The 20,898-nt window shown below is 42.5% G+C and overlaps 1 protein-coding gene across 5 annotated transcripts in view; it reads right to left on the minus strand.

The window, feature by feature from the left end:
• GAB1 (GRB2 associated binding protein 1) overlaps positions 1-20,898 on the minus strand; it is a 97,630-nt gene that overhangs the window by 21,871 nt on the left and 54,861 nt on the right. For 3 of the 5 annotated variants that reach the window (XM_044300566.1, XM_044300542.1, XM_044300551.1), the window contains 6 exons: positions 15,020-15,314; positions 10,773-10,983; positions 7,616-7,693; positions 3,480-4,072; positions 1,057-1,136; positions 664-967 (listed from right to left, as the gene is read on the minus strand). In XM_044300566.1, the coding sequence (XP_044156501.1) occupies positions 664-967; positions 1,057-1,136; positions 3,480-4,072; positions 7,616-7,693; positions 10,773-10,983; positions 15,020-15,314 (1,561 nt within the window). The remainder of the gene's footprint in view (positions 1-663; positions 968-1,056; positions 1,137-3,479; positions 4,073-7,615; positions 7,694-10,772; positions 10,984-15,019; positions 15,315-20,898) is intronic. The other 2 variants (XM_044300572.1, XM_044300561.1) reach the window with 1 other exon arrangement.

A 20,898-nucleotide genomic window follows, 5' to 3' on the forward strand; every position in this document is an offset into this window, starting at 1 on the left:
CTAGACTGTTGGATCATGTTACCATTACATAAACTTTTAGCAAAGTCAAACTGCAAGAACCAAAAGATTTTGCATAAAATGAGAGATACTATAGGGAAACCCAAACAAGGATGATTGTTTTTGGGGATCTCTTTTTGACCGCTCTATTGATGCAACTTAAAGCATTATACCCAGGCATGGGTGACTGTAAATTTAAAAGGGGTCGGTCGATATCCCATTTTCAATAAGCTATGATTTTGTGCATTTACTATTTTATGACATTTATAGACTATAGTAGAACTAGAATGTGGTTAATTATATTATGAGGAACAGATCCAATCCCGTATGGCTAAAATGACATATAGGAAACTAAAAAATAAAAGGATGCCTTTAAACAGTCAGGTATATCAGCACAAACACATAGCTTCCCATGAGGGTACAGTACTTTACAAGAATGAGGGGTTACTGTGGACCCAACTGTATCACACTAGAAAATGACCAACAAAAATGTTGTTAGTTTCTAGACTTTCTGCATTAGATTCCAGTAGCACCTTTACACACCAGACCATCAGCACCAGTCTTTAGTTGCTCTTAAGAAAGCAGGTTAAACTTTTAGCAACATTTGGTAATATTGCTCATTAGAGGCGGCAGTAAGCAGCAGTTCGTGCTGTAATCCCAACCTACCTTTTCTGTGAGGTTTCAGATTTCTATCCACAGGTGGAGGCTCACAGTCCGTGGAGGGTACAGACCTCCTCGGTGGGGTCTGCGGACTGGATCTAAACCCCATGTGAGCTGGAGGTGGAACTTGCATCCCAAATGCGGAGAAATCAAACGTGCCTGGCGTCATGGGGACATAGTTGGTTTCTTGGATAGGTTCTGTGCAGCTGTTGGAATGCTGCCGAGGAGGAGAATTGGGGTTCATAGGAACATAGTTTTCATCTAATTCCTCTGTGGAGTAACTTCCCATCGTCAAGATGCTTCTGCTTTTCTAAAAGAATAAGGTAAAACATTGAATGACGACACTTTAAAGCATACTTACAGCATGTGGTGTCCACTATGGAGAATGCAGCTACTTACAAAATGAAAGCCCTCAAGTGAGTTGGATCTATCGCTGGGGAAAGGACGTGGAACATCATACAACTCCTGAGAGCTCATATCTAGAAATACAGATATACGAAATTGGTTATATTGTTTTATATGAAGAAATAGGGAAAAATTATTACCTCAGTGGTGTAGATGGTTGACTGGCAAAGTCCATTGATATAGTATTTGAAATTAGGGATCGACCAATATAATTTTTTTAGGGCCGATACCGATAATTTGTGAACTTTCAGGCCGATAGCCGATAATTTATACCGATATTCTGGGTATTTTCATTTTTGAAAAAAATAAATAAATTCCTACACAAATCTGCTGAAGATTAATGTTTATTGTTAATGTGTAGTTTATTTAAATTTTTTGTAAATCTTTCATTTTATACTTTTTTTATACCCCTTAGAGACTAGAACCCTTGTCCTATTCACCCTGATATAGATCTATCAGGGTGAATAGGAGCTCACACTGTCCCTGCTGCTCTGTGCTTTGTGCACACAGCAGCATGGAGCTTACCATGGCATCCAGGGCTTCAGTAGCCCCAGGATTACACTGATGGGGCTCCGATCGGAGGAGGAGGGGAGAGGGGATCCTGTGGCCACTGCCACGAATGATTAATACTGGGGGGGTGCACTGCGCCACCAATGTTTTTAATACTGGGGTGGGGGGCGCATTGTGCCACCAATGAAGATAAATCTCTCATTCATTCATATACAGGAGGCGGGAGCTGGCTGCAGAATGACATAGCCGGCTCCCGGCCTCTATGAGCGGTAGCTGCGATCCGCGGCACCTGAGGGGTTAACTACCGCGGATTGCAGCTACCGCTCATAGAGGTCGGGAGCCGGCTATGTGATCCTGCAGCCAGCTCCCGCCTCCTGTATATGAATTAATGAGAGTGTTATCTTCATTGGTGGCACAGTGGCCACAGCCCATCCCCTTCTCTTGTCCTCTCTCCTCTAATTGGCGGCAGCAGCAGCACAGGGTGTAGGGAGACACTGCTTCCTTCTCCCCTGTGCTGCTGAGGGAACACGGAGAGCGCTGAGAGCAGCACGATCTGTGTTCCCCATACGCTATCGGAATATCGGCAAAATAGATGCCGATACCAATAGCGGTCAAAATCCTGAATATCAGCCGATAATATCGGTAAATCCGATAATCGGTCGATCCCTATTGGAAATGGCATCTAAAAATAGGGTATTCACACTGTTGGCTCTCTGATGGGCAGGGGACAACCATTCACCCAAGACATTTGGGGGGGGGGGGGGGGGGATGACACTTGGTGCAACTGATCTAAGAACTCCCATGTTGGGCAATATGGTGGCATTCTACACTGATAGATATAGATATATTTTTTTTTATTATTTTTTTTTCTCCTTTTAAATACTAAAATATAGGGGGTGAAATCCCAGATCCCCCCACAAGACATACTGACATGCTTTAGAGACATACTGACATGCTTTAGATAATGCCCCTATTGGTTGCTATGAAGAAGAAATGCAGTCTGACACAAGGGCACACGCGTCGGGACAAAAACCAAGCATGCGACAGTGATTTTCATAAACTTTCATAGAAACATGGTAATATTAAATTACTGATGGGTGATCAAACGGAGCCAAGTATAAATGCATGAAGTTTGTCTTTTTAAGAACAGGGGGACTTTTCCAAACTTGATATGTTGAAAGATATATCGTCTGTTATAACCCGGGACATTGTTTGCTCGCTTAGAAAAGTGTGACAGAGGCCATCAGCCTGTCATTGCTGTTGGTGGAGAGTGGCTTCTGGTCATACATCTAGTGTATCTGAGATGCAGAATTTGTAGAGAAAGCATAAGGCACCTTGCAGACGAGCGATAACTATTAGGTCCGTATGCTTTCTGTTAAAAATGTGCGTTTTCGCAAGCAAGTTCATTCAGTTTTGCCTGCGATTGCATTCAGTTTTTATCGCGTGGGTGAAATGTGCATTGATGTGTTTTTCACACGCGTGATAAAAAAACTGAAGGTATACAAACATCTCTTAGCAACCATCCGTGAAAAACACTTTGCACCTGCACTTGCTTGCAAATGTGATTTTCAAGCAGCCCCATTCACTTCAGAATATAGAACACGCTGCGATTTTCACACAACGCACAAGAGATGCGTGAAAAAAAAACAAAAAAAAAACGCTCATGTACACAGCCCCATTAAAATGAATGGGTCCAGATTCAGTGCGGGCGCAAGGAGTTCACATCACGCATTGCACCCGCGCAGGGGATAAATGTATCATACCTGGTTATGAAAGAAAATAAATGTATCCCTTCTATCTATTTTTGAGCCATAAATGTTGCTTCAAAGCACAGCCACACACAAAGCTTACAGTGTTCCAGACTAAAGGTTACATTTCTTCATTTAAACAAAACACATAAATCTTACCTTTCCTATATTTATGTAATTCTAAACTAGAAACCGTATTACTACGAGATGTGCCCATTCCTCCTGTAGGGACACAGTAGTTGCTGTCAGTCTCTGAGGCAGTGCGGGTTAAACTGTGCTCTGCTGGGGAGCGTTCAGAAGAATAATAAGGCTTTGGTGGTCTTGGTGGAGGGACGTCTGCAATAGTCTCTAACTTTGATGTAGACTGCCCTAAAGAGTTTTCATGTACAGTCCGGGGTATCTGATAAGTGCTTCCTGAGCTGGGAGGAATATCATAGCTTACGGACATATGCCTTAGCTGGGATTCCAAGAGGGATGCTCCGGACATATTAAAAACACTCTGATCCCCATCCACATCTGTACCAGAAGGAGACACTGCTTTTGGTAATACATCTTGGGAATAGCTTCTTGGCAGGTTATACAAACTACTAGAGTCGGAGCAGGATCCAGCACGGGATGGAGAGTCATATACACTAGATTGCTGGAAATATCCATTCAAGGTGTGCTTGTGTGCTGAAGAGCTCTTATGAGTAGCAACGTTGTCATTGCAGTCTGTTTCAGATGGTACCGATTTTGCAGATTCTGGGTGACATCTAAATGGGGAACAGATAAAGTCAATTATTTACAATCATCTCCAAAAGTGTTTTAAAGGCTATGGACACCTTCGGCGGCACTTTTTATGATTGTATTTTACCCATTTTGGTCTAAAACTTTATTAAAAATGTTCAAAAGTTTCTGAGATGCAAGGGTTAAAAATCAGTCTGTTTGCAAGCTGTCAGACTGTTTTTCTTTGAATCTGGTCTACTGACCTCTTAAAGTCATAATCTTATCAATTTGATAAGAACTGAGCTATAATAAGTGTTTATGAGGTCAGGAGATCAGAGATTAAGAGCTATACATGAGCCGTCAGATGATGGGATTCAAATAAAACAGACTAACAGCTTCCAAACAGAATGATTTTTAATCCTCTTATCTCAGAAAAGGCTGAACATTTTTAATTTAAAAGATAAATTGAAAATAATAAAAAACGATAACAAAATAGGTAAAATACAATCATTTTAAAAAAAAATTGCCAGAAGGTGTCCATAGCCTTTGAGCGGAATAGGAGAACACCATAACTATCCTGAATCCAAAACTGATGAGACATTACAAGTTAGTACGTATGAACCCAATTTCTGATGTGCTGTGTCCAATTAAAAGAAACCTTCTGCTTTATTCCTTAAGATCCACAGAACATTTCTGAGAATCAGTTCAGTGCATTTTCCGCATTTCACTTACGGTATGTTGAGAAAAGTTGCAGGGTCCTAACTACTGCCATATCTGGGTCACCAAATGAAAAATATCAGTGAACTTGAGAACAGTAGTTTCCTAATCATAGATTGTATGTCCCTCAATTTCACTGCCAGAAATCCAAACAGAGAAAATAGGCAGAAAACATGAATTCCTTGCAGTTTTATTTTCAGATTCCAACAAGTATATATTCGCTTGCAAAACAGACCTGTGAACAAAGCTTACTTTAGGAGAGCTTAACCTGGTTTTATAGGGACGGCATTTTTTATTTTTTAAAGTGGCATTTTTGATTTGCACCATAGGCGGTTACTATAAAATGTATATTTAAATAAAAATGCTTTGTATGCACACTGTATTATGTTTATGTGTTTTTTTTTCATCCCCAAAACACAACATGCTCAAACAATTGAATTTTTATGAGCATTTTGCTTCCATAGTGTGAAATTGCAATGTGTTTTAGTGCAGTTTTTCGCTTTAAAAATCACGTTGTTTGAAGATTAAAGTTGAATCACACAATTTGTAATTTTTAAAAATGCCAGCAAAAATAAAATGTCAAAAAAGACTGTAGAAAAAAAAAGCCATAAAAAAAAAAAAAAGCATACATACACAAACACTGCATGTTAAGTAAAAAAAAAAAACACACCACAATGGCACTTAAAAAGTGCCTTGTCATTCATTTAAAGGAAATCTGTCACCAGGATAATCGCTACTGAAGTAAAGCCATGGCCTAATAGCACTTAGGCTAGTTTTATACTAGTGGTTTTGCTGGATCCGGCAGGGTTCTGCAAAAATGCTTCCGTTACCGATAATACAAACGTCTGCATCCGTTATGAATGGATCTGGTAGTATTATCTTTAACTTGGCCATGACGGGTCAATGTTTTTTTATCCTCTGAAAATCCAGTTTATGTGGTATGCAAATGAGCCAGTAAGGTGCCCAGAGGGACGTCACTCCTGCAGGAAGGAGCCCAGGCACAATGTGTCCACCCACCCCTCCTACATCACACCCAAGCCATAACTCTGCCCCCCTTTTCCCTGCTTCCAGCATGAGGGTGGGCTTTGGCACTAGCAGCGGGCGTGTCTGGGCTCCTTCTTGCAAGAGTGACGCCCCTCTGGGCACCTTACTGGCTCATTTGCATACCAAATAAACTGGATTTTCAGAGGATAAAAAAAACACATCTATTGCTGGAACAAAGTGCTATTAGGCCATGGCTTTACTTCAATAACGAAAAAATATAAAATAAGACAGAACGAGCACTAATTAGACGCAATTCACACTGGCATTTTAAATACAGCTGGCAATTTATACCTGAAACAAAAACCAACTTCTATGTGGCAGGCGGAAGAAGGTCTCCTTTTGGATACTGTTTTCTATTTAACGATAGATCCTCTTTAAAGTGGGTCAGAGCACAATCTGCCCCAGACACAGAAATATCTGGCATATCACTGGCTTCATTAATATAAAATAGATTTTTTTAATCTAATTCAGTAAGGAGACAGCACAGAAGAAAAAAATACGTATGAGGATTATTAATATGATGCTATATATTTTAGGTAATTAGACAAACATGTTAGTACAAGCAGATTTCAGCTGCCTGTACACGATATGGTCCAGCAGTGGACTACGCACACGGATCACTGCTAACTGCCGGGTCACACCTGGAAATTACAGGAGCGGCCTAGCCAATAGAGGCGAAACGTATGTCTATGCCGCTGTGAACCGCCTTGTGTACGGGCAGCTTCACTAGTTAAAATCTGGTGTCCACAATGGTAAATAGATTAATAATGTCTGGAATACAGGATCAAGGTCTTCCTAGTGTTTACTAGACATAGCGGTAACCTAGTGTCCATGACATCTATTCTATATAACCTTTTATGCTACGTTGTATCAAAATATTAATACTTTAGGGTTACATATGTGCATCCCTGGTCTTGGTTATGGTGACCATTATGAAGATATTCCATTGTTTACATTACCGCCGCTCAAAGGAGCCGGAAAACCATATACAATAGAGGAAAAAAGGTTATTTTTCTTTTAATAACAAATATTTCTAATGGTGTATAAATGCCCTTAAAGGGAACATTTCACACTGAATATGCAGGCTGAATCTGACCTTCCAGCAGCGTGTCACAGAACACACTGATAGAACTTGTATTTTGTGTATTCTTCCTCATTCTCAGCTTAGGATTCCATTGGCAGTAGTGACAGCTCTCGCTGTATACACACTTATACGAAGACCACCAATGAATACAATACAAGTTAGGATACACTGACACAGCCATGTCTTTTACAGTCTGCAAAATACAGATGACTTATGCATTGAGTCCTGTGAACTGCAAGTATAGGAAATGTTCTATCTTTCCATAATGCATCTGTGTGTCAGTTCCGCAAATGATACAAAAGGCGGTTCATGGATCCATTGCAGTCACTGGTGCATTATTTTTTTGTCAATTAGTGTATAAGCACCATTCTTATATATTTAAGTTATTTCTTAGTATTTTCTTGTGAGAGGTTAAATTATCAGGTTAAATATTTTAAGGCCAGTGGCTTTAGATGTCATTATATTGTTAGATGCCCAATGTAAATGATCAAAAACATCCAACATAATAAACATAAAACATAGCCCTATATATTGCATGCCCTTAAAGACCAATGAAGCAACAGTGAGTAATAAACGTAAAGGGTGATGCATTTCAATAACCGGATTTCTGAAAACCACACACATCCACAGCAAGACATGTCATGTCTGCAAAGTCCAGGGTTACATTTTCAATCCAAAATATTTGTGCGAGTCAATCACAATACCATGCAAAGTGCATTTGGCATTACATGAACCACACACTCACTGCCGTGACATCTTTTTGCTTTCAAAATCTTCAAGAAGTAGATAATCCTCCTCTGATGCAAGAGATGACGACCCACGTCTGATTTATTAACAAAATGGCATAGGAATGAAAAGAACACCATAAATTTCTTCTTGTATAAGATATGTATTGCTGTGGCCCTCTTATCTGTAACTAAAGCCATGAATCACATTATAATACGGTCAGCCGATCCCACCATTTTGGTATGACTGGCTGATAGTCCAGCATCTGGTAAAAAAAAAGCTATTGCAAGTGTATGGACACCATGAGGTAACTGTACCAGCAATGGAAGAATACGCTAAAGGCCCTTTTATACCAGGGCCACTGCACAGGCAAGTATCAGGAACCAACCACACATTCCCAATAATTGCCTGTTTCCTGAGCCGAGGAGATAGCTGCACTTCTGTACTGGAAAAAACAATCGTTACTGTGATCATTTGATCCTGCACAGATTTATTGTTTGCTGGCAGCACATCCCTATTTACACAGGACAATGTACAGCCAGCAATTATTTTATGTGCCACGATCGACAGAACCTTAAAGGGATTCTGTCACCAGGTTTCACCCCTGTCAGCTAAACATATGCTGATATTCAGGGCCTCATCAGGATTCCTAATGTGGGCTTCTAAATGTGATCCGTAGCCTTATTTTGCTAAAAAACAGGTTTTACTAACCTGTCACTCAAAGAAATAAGGTGCCCAAGGGGATGTCAAGGGATGCAAGGTGCCGTCCGCACCCACCGCCGTTCGTGCCCAGCGCCACCTTTCCAGACTTCTGCACCGCCTCCTAATCCTCTGTGCCGCCTCTCGCTCTCCCTCCCTCCCCCCCTCCTCCTGCTGTAAGATCTTGCGCGTGCGCACAGGGCTCTGCCTGATGCGCCCGTGCGGACTTCTCGATTTGGCTTCTTAAAGCGAAGTGCGCATGCGCCGGCACTTCGCTCAACCCAGGTATGACCTGCACCCTGGAGCCAGCCTCTCAGAGCCCTGTGCGCACATGCAAGATCTTACAACAGGAGGAGGGGGAGGGAGAGCGAGAGGCGGCACAGAGGATTAGGAGGCGGTGCAGAAGTCTGGAAAGGCTTGCATCCCTTGACATCCCCTTGGGCACCTTATTTCTTCGAGTGACAGGTTAGTAAAACCTGTTTTTTAGCAAAATAAGGCTACGGATCACATTTAGAAGCCCACATTAGGAATCCTGATGAGGCCCTGAACATCAGCATATGTTTAGCTGACAGGGGTGAAACCTGGTGACAGAATCCCTTTAAAGTGGGGCAATTATTGGGAACAAGCACTCCTGCAAACATTTGTTCCCTGATCCTAAGCCCGTGTAAAGGGGAGGACAATCAAGCTCTCAATGTCTCCAGAATTTCAGTGGTTTATAATGTATTAACTTTCACAAAGATTTCAGTGAATAATTGTGTCCTTTAATGAGGTGCTAATATAGTGGTCCACATTTAGGTAAATGGTATTCCAGTTGTGACAAGTTATCCCCGATCCATAGCATAGAGGCTAACTATTAGATCCATGAGATCCTAACTGGACCCCCACTAATCATGAGAAGGGAAGACACCGCACCCCTAGGGGATGCGACAGCCCAGACATGTGCACTGCTGCTCCATTCATCTGGATGGGAGTTCTGGAAACAGGTGTACTCCGCTGTCTCCAGAACTCTCAGAGATAAACGGAGCAGCAGTGAACATGTCCAACCTGCTGCTCCATTCATTTTGTGAAGCCACAAGGTGTGCAAGGTCTCTGGTCTCGCGATTGGGGGAGTTCCACGGTGGAATCCCACAAATGAAAAAACAAAACAAAAAAAAACATGATGCCCTCACGGAGAACCCTTACAACTATCCCATTCCTAGAATAAAACTTGCTGTCTTCTAGCAACCCATAATGGAGAACACTACCATCAACGAGCCATGCAGTATTAAATGGTGGCCATTCAGATGTATAACTGTCCATGTAGTACACTAACATATGGAGTGCACCAGGAGTCCATCTTACAAATATGCTGGAAAAATGCTGACACGATATGCAATGATAAAGGTAGGCTTGTTGGACATGGATTTATATCCCTTGACATCTGTGGTTAGGGAGTCAGGAGGCTTCCATACACATTAGATGGTCGTTTGGTGCAACCGAAATTAGCAGGCTCAGCAAATATTTTTCTTAAGTGCATGGCCAGCTTTAGGTGAATGTCTGATGTCTTTAATGTGTGCATATATTAGTGTCTGTAATAGTCCTAGGATGCTGCAAGTTTGACTCATGAGACCAACAGTCAAGGCAGGACTTTCCACCATAATATGGACACTAAAATACACCCACATTACACCCCATACTTACTTGAATTGAGTCCCTGCTGTGGGTTCTGACAATCTGATGGGATCTGTCAACATCTAATGAGTACGGAACAGCTGTGAACATTTCCCATGCATCATATCTATCACCTATAACCTCTAGCAACTCCGACTTCATGGACCAACAGAAGAAATGTCAAATCTTTTGGTCATCAACAAACCAAAAATTGCTTCCTAATCGCCAAACTGTGGCCAGGTCAGCATTACAATGCTAGGCTCACAACTGCACTGTTCATTTCTTTGTTCTGCTCAGTCACACGTGCCGGATTCATCACAAAAGGAACAGCGACCAGTGGACCACATTGATTATATTGGGGTTTATCATTTTACCGGACAAAATAGTGCTCCATGCTGCGCTATTTTGGCCAGCATTTTTGATGGAATCTGTGATGGATGTAGCCTCCAACGTAAATACAAGCACAGCCTAAAAATGTAGGTTACTTCAGATATTTGAACCCCTCTGTCACCTTTAGAAATGTCTACTTCGATATCTATCTGTATGAATGAAAAGGGTTTTCCCATCTCAATATTTATGGCATATATATAGGTTATGCCATAAATGTTTGATAGGTGCAGGTCCTCACAAGACTAGGGCCCCGCACGCATCCTCTCCATTCACTGCTACAGGAATTCTGAAAATAGCTGAAGTCCCATGGAGGGATGGCAGCACATGCACAGCTTGCTTTCCATTCATCTTGGGGCCATGTTCTTGAAATGGAAGCCTATTGGAGATGCATGGCTCATCCCAGTTGTCCTGCTGATCCTTAAGAGAGAAACATTTACCTTGATGGCTCTGGTTTCTTGCTTTGGCAGTTGATTAGCAGTAAATAGTCTGGAGGGTCCTCGTGGCTGTTCGCAGATTCTAAGGGTGGTACGTTGAGAAGTTGGTAGGGCTGGGGGAGTTGACCATGGTGTGAGTGAGTGTTGACTTCTAAACCTGCAGTCATAGGAATCTCGATGGGGGCTTGCGCAGGAACATTGGGAGGTTTCACATCTACAGAAGCAAACAAAAAATAACTATGAACAGCAAGTTCCCATAGACAGCATGTTCTGACAAGCAGCTAGACAGCGGCGTGTTATAATAGGATGCTGCTGGAGCTTTTGCCAGCGAGAAAGGTCCAGGAATGCAGCCTTTCATTTCTCCACAATAGAAAGGATGTTTGCCTTACAACTGTACACATCCAGAGCTTACCTTTACCTTTGTAATGACACATTTATCAAGGCCTTCTTCTCCACACTGCAGATATGGAGAGCTCTGTTATGTATGCTTTTTCCAAACCAGATCAGGAGTGGACTCTGCCTCTTTTTATGGCCCCAGCCCTGGATTATAGGCATGTGAGAACTAGACTAAATCTGCCCTGGGCAAACTAGGCCTACGGCTTGCCATACACAGAGATTTCATATCGACATTTTCTGAATGACTTGTCACTCTCAGTTGGTCTGTGAAGGTTGTTATGCACATTTGGCATCAGTTTGAGCCATTTCCGTACTCTTCCCCCCCCCCCCCCCCGCCACCCCCACCACCACCACCACCGACTTAAAAAAAGAAAAAAAAAAAAAAACAGCACATCTCCGACAGTGGATCCAGGATCCTGTTTTTTATTTCCGTTCTTCTGACGGATCAGTGATGTGAACTCCCCCTTACTTCTATATAATTGACATTTCAGGTCTTTAGTAGCGGTGCACTGCTGAAGCTTTCCTACGCAAAAATAATGTACGAAAGACAAAAGGACCACAGAGTCCGCCTAGAGGCAGCTTTTTATACCGTCTATTGCACATACAAACAAGTGACTGTCCAGAGAGACTGGTACAGATTCCTAAAACAAGTCAGTGGCTGGCACGGATGGTGCAGTGGAGAGAATACCCTAGTTATACACAGTCTTTTCAAGTACATATTAGCAGTGTGCTGGCCCTTTAAATGCATATATGACAAAGGCGAGATTGTTGCTTTCATGGTGATAATTGTATCCTGCCAGCACTAACCATTTGCTTCACACATGTCAAAAAATGGCGGTGACAAAGAATAAAGACTGCACAAATGTTGTTGTTTTTTTTCTGTGTTAACCATGTGTATGAAGCAGAGAATTTTGCGGACATCTACTTAATGCCTCCATTAGGCTACACGCACACGTGAAAGAAGAAAAAAAATAAATAAATAAATAAATATATAAATATATAATTTTTTTTTTTTTTACTTCCCCCAGCAAAACCCAGTCCCCATAGCTCTGTGAGCTTTTATGGTGTATAAAAATCAATTTGATACATATGCAAATTAACCTGAGATGAGTCAGAGCTTGAAAATATGACTCTTCTCTGGTCACACAAGTAAGATATGACTCGTTTATGTTAATTTGCATATGTATCAAATAGTTTTTTTTTACACAATAAAAGCACACAGAGCTATGGGGACTGGGTATTGAGGATGTGCTAGCGGCCATCTAGCAACCCATGTCCTCAGCTCTATACCCAAAATCCCGGTGACAGGTTCCCTTTAATAATGTCCCCCCCATGTAGGCCCCTTGGTAAAATAAACGTCCCCCATAGTGTGTGAATTTTTTATTTATTTTTTTACAGCCCCATCTTAAATAATGCCCCCATAGTGTCCCACAGCCAAAAACAAAAACCTCACCTTATTCACTTGCTCGCGCTGCAGCAGTCTTTTCTCTCTTCACAGAACGGGACCTGCCAAAGGTGCGCGATGATGTCACTGCGCGCTCCTACGTGGTTACGTCTCCACGCAGTATCGCAGGTCCTTCGGCAGGTCCTGCTCAATAAAGAGAGAAGAGACTGCCACTCTGCAAGCAAGTGGATGAGATGAGTTGAGTTATTTTTTCAACAGCTAAATGGCCTGGGTAAGGTGTACCCGTTTTTAACGGCCGTTAGACGGGTGCACTCCTGTCAAATCGGCTGTTAAAAACGGTCCCATTGATTTCAATGTGCGCTCCTGACCGTGAAAACGGCCAAAAATAGGACGTACTATTTTTGGACGGACGCTATTCACTGGCCCCATAGACTTTTATTGGTGCTACAAATGGCCTTAGACGGCCGTCACAAGGCCATTATTTACTTTCGTGTGCATGAGGCCTTATTCCGTTTGCTTTACCAGAAAAAGAAAATATAAATTAAAATCGGATTACAAGGATTCTAAAACCCAGACTACTAGGCCTCAAGGATCTCCTCAGGCTGTGCTTAAATGGATTTACTGCCTGCACAAATGGTGTGTAACTTTTGATGCGTCACAGTGACATTAAAAAAAGTTTTGATCGGTGGGGGTCTGAGTGCTGAGATCCTCACCAATCACTTGAACGAAGGCAAAAGAGGCGCTCACATAGTGCAAGGTCTCTCCTTGCTGCAGGAGATGGGCTCAACAGAAAGTCTGTGGGCCTGTCTCGATTCCATCTTTTGCAGCAAGGAGAGGGAGAATTATATGGAGGGCACTACTACTAAAAGGTCTACTCTCAGGGAGCATTATTACTGCAAGGAGAACTATTACCAATGAAGGCATTCATGGATAGAATTATTATTATTGGTGGGACCATTGGCACCCAGTCACTTATCCACTCATTTTATAGTTTGTTCTTGAAAAATGAAAGCTGCCCTGTGATTGGTTGTTATGGACAACAAAGACTATTTTGTTTTGCACTAGATTTGATAAATCTCCTCCATTGTTCTTTGTAATGTGGTAACCTGTTAGGGCAACAAAGTTTCTGTAGGGCAACAAAGTTTCTGTTTCACACAATTTCATAAATCTGCCTCAAAGTTTGAAAAAGATCTGGGCACGGAGGGAACTGTCCAGTGGGTAGCTCTCTTCCAGATTTTCCTTGCCCAACTCAGCTTGATTGACAGGACAGTCTCCAGTGAGCGCTGTGGCCTCTTCCTAGGTTTGTGACCTCACATTCAGTAGTCACATAGCCAATATGCAGCTCAGTCCCATTCAAGTGATTGGGGCTGAGCTGCAATTCCAAGCACAGCCAATATCCAATGGACAGAGCTATGCTTGATAAGCTGCAAGGCCATGGCCGTGGCACTCACCAGAGATCCAGTGAGCGCCGCACCTTCCTCAAAAAGGATAGGTTATCAATATAAGACCCTCTCCCATCAACTGTTTGAGGAGGCCGCAGCTTACCAAGAATACTGCTGTCTATTGGATAGCGACGGTGTTTGGTATCGCAGCTCGGCCCATTCACTTGAATGGGACTGAGCTATACCTATGCCATGTGAGGGATGAAAGTGATGTCACCTAGCCTAGGAAGAGGTCTAAGCCCTCATGGACTGCCGTAGCCTCTTTATACAGCTGATTGATGGTGCTGGGAGTTGGGCTCCTGAGGATAGGCCATTAATACGGAAATACCAGAAAACCCCTTTAACTCGAGAAATCAAGTGACGATTGCAGTAACAAAATTGCATACAACTCAGTCTACTACAGGCTGCAGCTGAAGACTGATAGCTAAAAATCAATTTTGTAGCGCTACAACATCAAAAAATAAAAATCTAGGAGAAGTCCTGGTCTAACCTGCTCCAAAAAAAGGTGGCCAACGATCAGCTGACAAACACTCATTTCGTGACAGATTGAAACTTACGTGCGCATAAAACTTGTTTGTTTGCCACATGTCAACAGGGGATGTGCTGCCGAATGGAGTGCAGTGGTTGGAGCTGTGTAGTTCCAGCTGCAGGACAGTTGATCAGAGGGACCCCTGCTGATCAGATCGTGATGGCCTATCCTAGACAACCCCTTTAAAATGAGCACTGATCAGATCTATCTCGTCATACCTGTTTGCCATTTCATTGGCAAAAGTGGCAGCAAAGCCGCCTCACTTCCAATCGGGTCATCTAAGGGGGTAGTAGATTGGGCAGACTAGATGGGCCAAATGGTTCTTATCTGCCGACACATTCTATGTTTCTATGTTATTAGCACAATAGGCAGAAAGGCACATGGCAAGAGACACCATCTATACTAGTTCTCCCCTTCCAAAGTGTGCATTCCTAGAGATGATCAAGAAATGGCTTCAATTCATAATCATTATCCTTACCTTCTTCAGTGGGATTAAATCCACAGATATCACATATGCTTCGAACCCACCGATTCATTTCCTCTTCACTTTCGGCCACTAAATAAAATATTCGGTCGATTGTTTTGATATCAAAAATATAACTATGTTCAAATTCTTTTTTGGGGAAAACCAGTCCAGCATCAACTTGCTCACAAAGGTTCAAGTCAATAATACGAATAGGCTTCTTAGCATGGTCATTCTTGTAGTATTCTAGCACATCGGGATCGCCTGTCAAACGTCCACTGCGAAGGACAAACCACCTCCGCTTCCATGCCTACAAGAGAATGAAGACAGTTGTAAATCACCTATACACATCCTCAACCAGGACACATTGCTAAAGATGCAAATAAAATATTTTTCCCATAGGTCAAAGACTAGAAAAATATTTTGCACCCATCATTGCTACTTCAGACGTAAGCCAATACTCCCAGATTTCCTGAACTTACCTGTCAAGTTAAAAACATACAAATGCTAAATCAGGATAAATTGTAACATACTAGACGTTAGACCCCAACTGTTCTACAGCCATCATGAGGATATCAGTGAAGAGAAACACAAATGCCACATAAGCCATAGGGCAACCCCAGTAAAGAAGCGCTGGCCAGAGTTGCTAACAGATTTTTTTTCTGGACGGCCTATGTAATGTCTGGGCTATACATATTGATCTGTCCGAATAGATCATCAATACCCGATCTGTGGAGGTACAACACCTGGCACCCCCACGACCACGATTAGCTGTCAGTGCAGCAAACTATGCTGTGTATGGAGCTGGAGGCAGACAGCTTTATACACCGTGTAGTGGCCATGCTAGGGTACTGCAGCTCAGCTCCCATAGGAGCTAAGCTTTGGTATGCCAGCACTGGAAACTACACAGTGTAGTGTCCCTGCGGCACGGCGGCCTTAAATAGCTTTACGGGGACAGTGTAGTGTGGGACCCTCACCGATCTGTTATGTATGACCTATCCTGAGGACAGATCATCAATATCTGTAGCCTGGAAAACCCCTTCAACAAATCAAACATTATATAAGCCTATAGGTCAGGGATCAGCAACCTCTGGCACTCCAACTGTTCTCAAACTACAACTCCCAGAATCCTCAGTTTCACTTCTATGATATTTACAAAAGCAGTAAGTCTGTATGTTGGGAATTGTAGTTTCACAGCAGCTGGAGTGCTGAAGGCTGCTGATCCCTGCTATAGGTGATCATACCAATATGAACACATCAGGAGCACCCACTGTAATCTCACAAATGATGACTATTACCATCATAACCTGTACAAACTCCAAGTTATTGGAGGACACCGGGAAAAAAAAATTGATGACCTGTATAGGAATTTGAAGACGGCTGGCAACCTTGGTGTGGACTTGGTACTAGGAAGCATCTGTGACTGGCAATCTGAGGAGCATCTGTGGCTTAGGAGCTAAAAAAATCATTTGTGGAACATATTTTAAAAGGGAACCTGTCATCAACTTTATGCCGCCCATACTAACAGCAGAATAAAGTAGAGAAAGGTTAGTTGATTTCAGCGGTCTGTCATATATAAAAAGGTAAAAGTGGTTGCCAAGAACCAACATCACAATCATTGCAGACTAAGCCTGGAAAAGAGTTATGGCCACCTGAGAAGAGTCCTGGTTATTCATGAATTCCTGCTATCCTTGCTGATGACTGACAGGCTTCTACCTAGTTTTCTCTCTAGGAGAGAACTGCCAATCATCAGCAGATGGGCGGGAGAGCAGGAGATTATGAATAGCCAGGACTCTTCTCAGGTAGATTTGACTCTTTTCTAGGCCCAGGCTGCAATGATTATGATGCTGGTTCTCAGCAACCATTTTCTTTTAGCTCATGAGTGACACACCACTGAAATCAGCATTTGTCACTATTTTATTCTGCCCTTAGTGAGGTCAGCATAACGTTGATGACAGGTTCCCTTTAAGCTGAGCTTATACGCTGCAGCCACAGTGCAACACATAAAACCACACAGAGACGGGTTTTAGGTCACATTGCAGCTGCAAGGTGAGAACACAGCTCACTTTTGCCAGAGGGAATTTTACATTTGAGGGAGAGGTATTACAATGAATACTTCCCAACACACAGCACAAAAACATGAATGCTTCAGAAAGTGAATTCCAGTTGGACATTTTAATACTGTATATTCATTTGGTGACACGAAACTCAAACTTTACGAGAGAGAGGTTCTGAATTGGTGTCAGAGGCCAAACGTCACCTCGTTACAAATAGTCATCCTTTTCACTACATCCTCTATTTATTTATTTTCAGTGGGGAGGGGAAAAAGTCTGAATTGTTTGGATTACTCATCAAAATGACTCTTTCCAGAGTTGTGCTTCCCTCTGATGTCTAATTGCTTTGCGCTGTACATAACTAAACCGCTAACTTTAGTATATAAGCACCTGCTACTCTTTATGTTGGTTCCTTTTGATAAATGAGTCACTCATTGGGACTGACACAGATTAGACGAGAATGATGGGGGGGGGGGGGAAGCAAATTACTAACTGTGCACTTTAATAGGGCATATACAAAGGTCTTCTGGCTGCTAGTACAAAGAAGAGTTTAGTAGTAGCATAAAGCGTGATGCCAGACAAGCAAACTGACATCAGCACCCATGCTAATCATAGTACAAAAGTGCCTTTGTTTTTGTCAGATTGCACAAAACTCCACATAAATTACTCTTTGTAACTGAAGAATATCTCGCATTCTTACGACGCTTCTATTTTTGGATGTAACATATTCAGGACTGCAGTACTGATCTTGCCTGTCTGGTTTAGTTTTTACTTATAATAAAAAAATAAAAAATAAAACAACAACTAACATCTGAAAGCAAAACTAGAAAATGATGACTTTGCCTAGAAAACAAGTTACACTGCACATTTAGAAAAGCTGGATTTATACAGGGACCAGCAGTCATTACACAAGCTAATAATCAGGAGAATAAATAAAGAGCATGCAAGTTGTCCTGCAACGGCTGAGAACGAAACAAAGTGTGTGTGTAACCCAAGTCCTAATGGGGTTTGCCCATCTGGACATTTACAGCATACATCAGAGGTGCTGAGAATGGACAAGTGGCTATGATGCTCTGGAAACAGCCAAGTAAGTACATGCAGCTATTATCCAAAGTCCTACTGAAGGGAATGGAGAGAGCTCTGCAACCGCTTCTACCCCTTCATGCCTGGAGGAGCGAGACAGGGGTGGGACCTGCACCTAGTAGACATTTATGGCATAACCTGTTTTAAAACAAAGGCCGTTATGTATAAATACACGTGGTTCTCGAATCCACAAAAAAATAATAAATATATATATATCAATTTTCTATTCTACGGATCAGTGGAAAAGAAACCACATCTGTGTTGCAGTCCGTGGTTTCTAATGACCCATTGACCTAAATACTTCTACAGAACGTTACCTCCAGAATACGAAAAGCATCCTCCAATTTTCTGGCTTACCCACAGGAGAGAATAAGAGCCGCTCTCGCCCTGGATGACCCATCTCAGAACATACATACACTTGGAAACCAGTAAATCTATCAGCGTATGTTCCTATTTCAGGTAATGTAAGCCAAGACTATGATTTATGGAACTTATGTAATGAAAACATGAATATGATTTGTAGGACCTTGAGGTAGCAACCGCGAGTAGTAAGCCAAGACTGGAGGATTGTTGACGAGGCAAATGCAAATAAATGAAATGCATGTTAATTAGCACTTTAGGAAATTGTTGTCCAGGAAGTAAAACTGATATAGAAGTGAACAAATAAGGAAAAAACAGGCTGAATGGAAGTTTCCACTCCAGTGACCACCATCCTCATCATCTGTTCCGCATGCACATTTGGATAACATTTCCTGTTTTTGAACTATTGTCACCACTAGCTAGTTTTTTTTGCTGTTGCTTCTAACTTTAGCTGAGCTGTGTAAACATCCAAACGCACTAAAAATAAGGATTTCTGCACATTAGTTAAAGGTAAAGTTTATTTTCTCTAGATAAATTGCTTGAAGTGGACTAAAAACGTTCTCTCCAGTTGGAAGTGACCATGCTGCATCACTTCGTCTGCCTCTTCTTACCCTGATGCGCCCATCACTCTGGAACAGGGTAAATCTGGGCTCATCAGACCACATCACCTTCTTCCATTGCTCCAGAGTCCAATCTTTATGCTCCCTAGAAAATTGAAGCCTCTTTTCCTGGTTTGACTCACTGATTAGTGAATGTCCAAAGTAGTTTGTCTGTGGCATTATTTTCTTGAAGCGGCTCAGCACCTTGTCTTCATAAACTGGAAGGGGCATCTCCAGATGAGCTGAATTTCCAGCTTAAAGGAATCAGCTGTTTAGTGATTTGAACTGGCTTCATCACAATGTCGCACAAAATTCTTCACCTCACATCTTTTTGCTTGCAGCGTTAAAATCAACCATTGCTGACTCTAAACATTTCACAACGACTTGTACCAATAGTGTCGCCACTCTGCCTTTGCTTTCAGTTCTTCAAAAATGCATTTTGCAAGTTCCCAGAAGATGCTTCCAGGAACAGTGTTCCCTTCATTCGCTTTTCTTTAATCCATAAATACAGCAACCTCTCCATCTTGACAATAAATCTGTGCCCTTTTGCACGGTCAGTCATTTTACTGCTGTTAGGGCTGTTTCACACGAGCGGATGCCGTGCGTGGCATCCGCTCCGTGAAAGAGTGCCAAGACCCGATGCGGACTGCAGAGGCACGGAGCATTATCAGTCATGTTAATGCTCCGTGTCTCTGCAGTCTGCATCGGGTCTTGGCACTCTTTCACGGAGCGAATGCCACGCACGGCATCCGCTCGTGTGAAACAGCCCTTAAGGCCTCGTTCACATCTCTGCTTCAGAGATCCATCTGCCAGATCCAGAGCAAATGCTGGGCGTACAAAAAAAGTTGTCAGGGCCAAAACTCTGAATTTATGCTTCACCGTGCTTAGCCTCCTCCCGACCGCCTAACGCAGGGATGCGTCCTGCGGGCGGCCGGGTTATTCCTCCGGGACGCGCGGCTGAGAAGTTGATCTACAGCCTGCCGGCAGCAATCATTCGCTGGCAGGCTGTAGATGCGATTTTTTTAAACCCCAAAAACCCAAAAAGGTATATTAGATGCTGTTTTGATAACAGCGTCTAATATACCTGCTACCTGGTCCTCTGGTGGTCCCTTTTGCTAGGATCGACCACCAGGAAACACAGGCAGCTCTCTGTAAGTAGCACCAATCACCACACTACACCCCCCCCCCCATCACTTATTAACCCCTGATCACCCCATATAGACTCCCTGATCACCCCCCCCCCCCTTGTCATTGATCACCCCCCCCTGTAAGGCTCCATTCAGACGTCCGTATGTGTTTTGCGGATCCGCAAATTGCCAGAACTATATAGAAAATGCCTTTTCTTGTCCGCAATTGTGGACAAGAATAGGACATGTTCTATAGGATATACAAAAAACGCAGTGTTCGCCCGATCAGGCCTGATCTTGTGCGCAGACTTGTGTTCAGTCCGCCCCACCGCAGTGACCGAAATGTATTTTTTTTCTGATCACTGCAAAAACACTGTAAAATCGCTGCGGCGCTATAAAGATCACTTTTGAGGGGCATGGCGAGTTCATAGAAGATTTTTTTGGGGGGACAAGTTAGCGGAAATTTTTAGTTTTTTCTTACAAAGTCTCATATTCCGCTAACTTGTGACAAAAAAAATAAAATAAAAAAAGAATCTTACATAAACTCACCATACCCCTCACGGAATCCAAATGCGTAAAAATGCCCTGTGAAAGGTACTCATTGGAATTTGGGCCCCTTTGCGCATCTTGGCTGCAAAAAAGTGTCACACATGTGGAAGAAGTAGGGCAAT

Source organism: Bufo gargarizans, chromosome 1 (genome assembly GCF_014858855.1).
Source record: "Bufo gargarizans isolate SCDJY-AF-19 chromosome 1, ASM1485885v1, whole genome shotgun sequence".
Lineage (NCBI taxonomy): Eukaryota > Metazoa > Chordata > Amphibia > Anura > Bufonidae > Bufo > Bufo gargarizans.